This window comes from Akebia trifoliata, chromosome 8 (genome assembly GCF_017979445.1).
Source record: "Akebia trifoliata isolate Shusen 1 chromosome 8, ASM1797944v1, whole genome shotgun sequence".
NCBI lineage: Eukaryota > Viridiplantae > Streptophyta > Magnoliopsida > Ranunculales > Lardizabalaceae > Akebia > Akebia trifoliata.
Genome location: NC_141382.1, coordinates 8235661 through 8243594, shown reverse-complemented (window position 1 = coordinate 8243594; position 7934 = coordinate 8235661). Strand labels below are relative to the sequence as shown.

Here is a 7934-nt window from a genome sequence, read left to right as displayed (position 1 = left end):
ATCCCCATACCTACAATGTTAAAATTAATGACAAACCTCAAGGTACATCAGACCTCCCTAATTTGTATTTATTTCATAATTAAGGCTAGACTAGTTGCACATCTCCCAGTACTAGTTGTACTTCTCACTTTTAAAAAGATAACCATTTGCACTCCACTATATATTACGACTACACTCTAAAATAAAAATAAAAAGTTACAAGCTTTATGATACACAACTAGAGTAAAAAATATGACTAATGACTTTCTGACTATGATACATGCCCCCTGACGTGGCATGGACTAGAACTGTATATTATTTTTCTCGGGATACACAACTGCACATATTTATGTGGATGTACTATTATATATCCCGAGGGAAAAAAAAAAAAAACAACTATGCCACGTTGGATGCGACAAAAGATCACAAATCTAAAAATATGTAAGAGATCGACGAATAATGGTTCCTTTATCTTCAGGCTTAAGGAATGAAAAAAGATTCTCACAATAATACAGTGAAGAGAACCCTTTGCTCATACAAAATGAAACCTATAGTCAGATTTTATTCTCAAACCATTATCATATGGTATGACTTCTATAAAAAAAATAGATATTTTACAGACAAATTTATGAACATGTAATTGAAGCAAACGATTGATGCTTGCATCAAAATAGATAATAATTAATTATTATTTTTAAATACATTGTATCTTCACCATCTACTGATAAAATTCAGTGAATTGGATTTCCTAAACTAAATTCTAGGGATTAGTATAAAGATTGTCTACATTCTAGAAATAACAAATTCCAGTAATTAGGATAATAGCATAATTCTAGGGATTTTCAACTGATTCAGTACCCAAATTTGATGAAACCATTTCACTAGTCTACTAAATGTTCGAAAAAAAAAAATCGTGGGACAACGAATTATTAGAGATAAGAGAAAAATGACTACTACAGAAGAGAATTCTAGGGATTAGTAAACCGATCATCTAGATTTTAGAACTAACGAATTCCTGTGAATTCCAGCGATCATGATAATAGCATAATAATAGGGATTTTTCACTGATTCAGGTCCCCAAACTTGATGAAACATTTCACATGAGTCAATTAAATGTTGTTTTTAGAAAGTGGTCCGAATTATTAGAGATAAAAGAAAATGATTACTATTCGGTCGAACTTCTTATCCAACTCAATACATTGAGTTGATGATTAGATACGATGTCCACCAAAAGTCAGTTCTACGAATTAGAGAAAAGAGAACAAAATGGATTAGTAGTTTAGTACTAATGTAGACATTTCTTAGACCCAATTTCTTAAACAATATGTTTTAGTTTCCTCCAATATTTCAACATGTGACTTGGCAACCAAACACCTTGATGTTATTCATATAGTTACTCTAATAAAAGTAATCGATGAAAGAATACAATGGAAAAGGGCATTTTTATAGCAAGTCTCTCTAAAATCAGACTATACAAATGAAAAAGGATTCTCACAGTAATACAGTGATGAGAACTGATTGCTCATACAAAATGAAACCTACAGTCAGATTTTATTCTCAAACCATTATGATATGAATTGACTTCTAAAAAATAGATATTTGTGGTTAGAAGATGAAATGAAATAAAAATAAAATTAATAAAAACAGCCATTTTTACGAACATGTAATTGAACCATACGATTCATTCTTGCATCAAAATAAACAATAATGAATTACTATTTTTAAATACTTTGTATCTTCGCTATTTGGTTTATCGAATCTAAGGATAAAATTCAGTGATACTACTTCACAAGATTTCCTAGACCGGATTCTAGGGATTAGTATAAAGATTGTCTAGATTCTAGAAATAACGAATTCTAGTGATTAGGATGATAGTGTAATCATAGGGATTTTCAACTGATTTAGGTCCCCAAACTAGATAAAAATAATAGTGTAATTATAGGAATTTTCAACTATAGTGTAATGTTCGCCAAAAGTTCGTGGGACAACGAATTACTAGAGATAAGAGAAAAATTACAGAAGATTTCATGGACCGAATTTCTAGGGATTAGTAAAGAGATTGTCTAGATTCTAGAAATAATGAATTCTAGTTATTAGGATAATAGCAACGACATATGAAAAATCAAATGATCTTAACCGTGTAATCATGAAATTCAATGGCTATCATGATAATATAACTATTGATGATATTTATCCCGAGGACAAATCCTAATATGATGGTTCGGTATACAGGTTTGCGGTATTATGCTACAAAACCATACTGGTCATATGTCACAATGTTGTGGTCCAATTTATGATTGATTTGCTAATTTATATGTGTGCCTAAAAAAACAATAAAGTACAATGCTCAGTGCTATACTATATTCATTCCAGTGTCGAGATTCGACATTGGGTAAATTTTATGAACTATACCTTGAAAATTTTGTAAAATCATTGAGTTTTTACTGCCAATTTTCATTTATATAATTATGAAGGAAAAGTATATTAAGGGTGATAAGAATATATAGATGATGGGTGGCATTCGACAACAAAACATCTTCGAGTGAGCGACATATTTTTCTGAAGAAAGATCTAACGCTTAGTAGCTTATCGTCTAGTTACCTATACTTGACTCTCTCCCGAAACTATTCATCTAGGAGTCTCGTAAATTGAGCCGTGCAATGTGATGCATAATAAAACGAGTTCTTTCCATAGCTTAGGTTGCTTAGTATAGATTGCTAAGGCAACTAATGTTGGGGAGCCATTTTTTTGTGAGGATGATCTATATGGTGGGGAGATCGTCCTAACAAAAAAAATCAGCCAATCTGAATTTCTAAACCCATCAAAACTTGATGAAACCATTTCACCGAGTGAACTAAATGTTCGTCAAAATATGTAACTAAATATGCTCTCACAATAAATACGGACTCTCAAGCAACCATCAAAGCATTATTTTACATAATCCTTGAACTACCCTTTTGATAATACCTTTGAAACTCTACAAACCGTGTGTTGATTGGCCCTTCCACGTTTGAGTGATTATTTGAGGAACCCATATATTTTAAAATTAATGAAAAACTCCTTGACCTTGGTCTTCTCTTATAGATTCAAGAAAAATGATCTAATGGCAAAACAGCATTTAGTTTTTCTTCCCAAAACTATTCATCTTACCTTCTTACGATGCAACAATGATAATGATGGGATGATGATCATCATCCAACTGATTTGGAATGTGTAAGTAGACTGATGTTAAGGTCTAAAATAGTTAGACCACATCAAATCGTATCAACTTGAAAATCCAAAGTGGACTCTAATGAGTCAAATAAAATTATATTAGTTTTATAAAAATTAAAATATGTTTTTAACATTTAAAATATATCTTTTCTCCACAAAAAATATTATAAATAACTAAACAACTAGATAAAAAATTTGACCTTATTAAGTGCATTTTTGAGTTGACTCGGCAAATTAACTCCACCAAATTTGGGCCCAAGTCACTATAAATTCTAATCTAATTGACTCGATCAATCAAGTTCAATAGATCGTTATCAACTCGATTGCATTTTATAATGATTCGGCATCAAACTCAATGGAGCCAAAGTTCCGAGTTAACTTAGCCGAGTTAACTAAAAAAATGTACCGAGTAACTTCAAAAACTTAACTAAGTTATTTGGTTATAAAAAATATTTGTTGTGGAGAAGAAAAAATATTTTTTATTTATTATAATTTTTTTTTTTAAATATTCATAATATTAAAATAATTTTATTCAACTCACAAGTTTCCAAGTTAATTCAATTTAATGGAGATTTGAGTCAAGTTTTACAACGATATTTTAAATATTTAATAGATTTAATATATGTTTAAAAGATTCTAAATATTTTAGATCTTAGACCGGTCTACGCACGAAAAATCAATCCAGTCAATCATCTATGAGAGTTAGATGACAAGTTTTGGGAAGAAAAAACAATGAATTTTGGGTCATTTATTTAATTTATAATAGAAAATTAGGGTTAGGGGGCATGTCATCAATTTTAAATTTTATAATAATACGATTTTCTTATACATTTAAATTGCTATTGCAAGGATAGTTAAGGTATTTTACTTAAAAAAAAATACTACAAGAGGGTAACATGGTAATTGTTCAATGCACTACAAGACCGAGGGACTTTTTGGTAACTTACAGGACTAGGACTAAATCCCAGTCCTACTCGGACTAAATGAAGTTATATATAGCACTAGGACTAGGACTAGGAAGGACCCCATTAAACACCGAAAGTCGCGAAGTAACATCTCTACTTGATTCTGTTTTTCTTCTCAATCTCTATCTCTATTGATTTGTTGGAGTGGGGTTAGAAATGGCATTGTTGGGGAAGAGAAGTGTAAATCAAGCAAGAGTGGGTGTTTGATTGCCGCTAAGTTGTTTCGTGGAGTTATTTAGTGACAGGCTCGACCTGAAAGAGCCATTGAAATCAGAACATAAAAATAAATTGTGCAAAAATTCTTAATTTCATTTTTATTATATTTTTTTTTTTCGAGAAAAGAGTTAAATATTGGGTTATTAAGGATTCCAATAATGCACAAATATGGAACTACTTATGGATTATGCTGTGATGAGAATCTTGGTGTTTGACTTGCAAACTGGGCCCTCTAGCATTTAGCATTGCGATTGAATCTAGTTCAAGTACTTGTCTTGGAAGACCATTCTCTTAATATTTTTTTGGTGTCAATGACATAATAGTTAAAGACATTGTCAAAAGAGGATCGAAATTATACATTAATTGAGATCCATAACACTGTTGTAAACACTGAGCAATGGTTTTGGATTTAGAAAATTAAATATACTTGATGCTTCATTGTTGAGAATTTAGATCAAACTATAAATTTTCCATTTTAAAAGGTTGTTTTAATTTCTTTTTTTCTTATCTATTATATTATGTTGAATGAAACTTCTATAAATGTTATATCCGCTAATTGAATTTAATATGACACAAATAGGATGGTTACACGAAGGAGGTAATGGGTTCAGAAGGAACACAAGTTCTTGTCGCTACTAAAGCAAAATCAAATCAAGATGTGGACAGTGCGCTTGAGCGCAAGTTATTACAACACATCTTGTTCTATTAGTACACTAATAATAGGACATCTTGTTCTATTAGTACCATATTAATAGGAATGATGTTTTTGTTGTGGCTGGTTCATCCTAAATAGTTGGTTGGAAGAAGATGATTTTGTAAGGCAATAAGATGATTTTGTTGATCGTCTTTATCATTTTCGTTTTCTTTGATCCAATTCTGAAATCACAGCCGATGCATTAAGATCGATGGAAGAAGATGATTCTATAAGGCAATAAGATGATTTTGTTGATCGTCTTTGTTGTTTTCGTTTTCTTTGATCCAATTCTGAAATCACAGCCGATGCATTAAGATCGATGAGGACTGTGGTGTCCTCATTCTCCTCATAATGTCCTCCCCATCCACTCTTTCTAATCCTACACACCACCCATTCTTGAAATTGCACCTAAAATACAAAGCAAAAAAAGGTTTAAAAAAAAACAAACAAATAAACAAAAATTGGCTCAAGTTATCGTTATAAAAAAATTTACCAACCTTTTTGTATTGGTCTAAAACTGGGGGTAAAGTGTACTCGTGCATTATCCATTTGGTCTTCATGCCATTTTTAGATGTTTTATCATCATTTTTGTAGTGATAAAACACTAGCCCTTGCATGCGTCCAATCAATCGTCCTTCTTCATCAAGAATATCCTTAGTATTACCATTAGTATTCCACCAACCTCTTCCTTTGACTATTCGATTGGGTCTAGAGCCATTCTTTGTTTTTCTTTTTCTTGAAACATAATAGTATTGTTCTTTACTCTCTACTTCCATGCTTTCAAATCCTAAAATCATAAAAATACATTGAAGATTCATAAAAGACTTGAAATAATAATAATAATAATAATAATGAGAGGAGGAAGAAAGAAAATAGGAAAAATAATCTCAAAGTCTGTATTTTTTATTTGAAATATGGACCAAAATGTCTTCCGAAAGAAAATTTAGACTATTCAAGATTATTTTTCAAAAACATTATCCTTACAAGGACCATTTGAAGCATGATTTGAAAAATGCTTATAATATTATTTTTTTAAAGATCTTTTGATGAATATTTGAGATACCCTTATGTTTTAAAATTAATGACATGCCCCTTGTGCTCAGTCTTCTCTCATAGAAATATTAAAAATGACCTAAAACAAATCATCTTTAACCTCTTGGATGATGATAATAATGGTGATAATGATGATAATGACTTTAATTAGTCTATAAGAGATGTTTGAGGTTAAGGGGCATGCCATCAATTTTAAAACATTAGTATTAGTGGTATCTCAACTATTCACGAAAGCATGGACGGACCATAAGTTATCCTAAAAAGTGGACCTTGAGAAAATCATACTTTCTATCAAGAGAACTTTTGGTTCATTTTTCAAAGATACACGTCTGAGATCAATTTCCCAAGAAAATAATTAAAAGAATATATATACATAATACCTGGGAGATTCCATGGTTCACAGTTGTAGACATCGCAGTTGTTAATGGGGTTTGATTCAAGTATTTCTTTGTTTATCTTAGCTTTGAGGTAGCCCAATAAGGCTGCATCCGTAGGTGAGAATATGTAGTGTGACATTCGAGGAACACAAACAACCCAATACAAAGCTTACTACCAATTACTCTCTCTCAATTGGAAACTTAAGGGAAGAGATATTATTTGAATGAAAGAACCTTGGGTCCCTTTTTATAATGCTTTTCAATCTCCAAATCTAAGCTCCAATTTATTTACTGAAATTGCTAGGAATGCATCCAAACTCCACTTCCATGAAAATTTCTTTCCCCCAACTCTATCTTAATATTGGTTCAAAGTCCAAATTATAATAAGAGTTAACTATAGACCCATGATGGACTTAGACCCATTTCAAGGAGTTGGGTTCCAAGAAGGACACAGTCTGATAATTATAGGGCCAATTTCGGATCCTTCCAATCCGATAGTGATCTTAACCAATAAAGTGTTGAAATATACAAATAATGTAAATTTATATTTTGTATTTCTTAAATAAAATCGAATTATAGTGATACTTTAGATTGGATCCAGAACGATACAGACCTTATCAGATTAATACCAATTTGGATCCAAACCTGACCCATCTTGATTATGTGTCCAATAATAAGTTTAAAAACGTGTTCCAATATGGGAGTCCATCGTGGTGTTTTACTTGGGGGGGGAGAACCACCAAATCTTTAATTTGATATATACTTTGATGTAAAAGTTAATTTCAATTGTAACTAAAAGTTCTATGTTATTCATTAATTTGATTGTTTTTAAATAATGTTCATGGAGATGTAAAAGTTAATTTTAAATGTAAATAAAAGTTCTTTTCAAATTCAAATATGTTAATGCCGAATCGATAGGCAGAACAACTTGAGCAAATTCTGATGTTGTTGACTCCTGTATAAATCAAAGTTGTGCAACTTACCTCTATTAGAAACACTCCCAAGAGTATAAAGGGTGATCTTGTTAAACATTTTAGCAGTCTTGACTTTTCTTCCCTCATGGATATTTATGCAGACCATTTTTAATAAAAAGATTTGAAATTAAAGCAAAGATTAGATAATAAATGTATTTAGTCTGAAGCATAGTGCAGGAATTTTGTGCACAAGAATGCCGCTTCGTTGAATTATCGGTACCAAAGTTCGGTATTGCTTTGTTGAACATTACATACTGAAATAAAAGGTTATGGTTACTAGAGTTGTTGTGCACCAAGACACTTGTACTTTGTTAGTTACAGTTGAGGCCTGTCGAGAATTGGCCCAAGCGGTCTGTTGAGCGCCCATCCCTAACCGATCGAATAGCTTATCAAATTACAATATGTTGACTCCTGTTTAAATCAAACTGTACAACTTACCTGAGTTACCAAACACTACCAAGAG

The 7934-nt window shown here is 31.4% G+C and overlaps 1 protein-coding gene across 1 annotated transcript; it reads right to left on the bottom strand.

The window, feature by feature from the left end:
- Positions 1-4956: 4956 nt before the first annotated feature.
- On the bottom strand, positions 4957-6705 carry LOC147395890 (NAC domain-containing protein 72-like). Its single transcript, XM_086451127.1, has 3 exons — positions 6501-6705; positions 5565-5854; positions 4957-5475 (listed from the first exon to the last, which is right to left on the bottom strand). Exons 1-3 carry the CDS (start codon positions 6634-6636, stop codon positions 5224-5226), a joined length of 678 nt encoding a protein of 225 aa, XP_086307253.1. The 5' UTR covers positions 6637-6705; the 3' UTR covers positions 4957-5223.
- Between the last annotated feature and the right edge of the window lie 1229 nt (positions 6706-7934).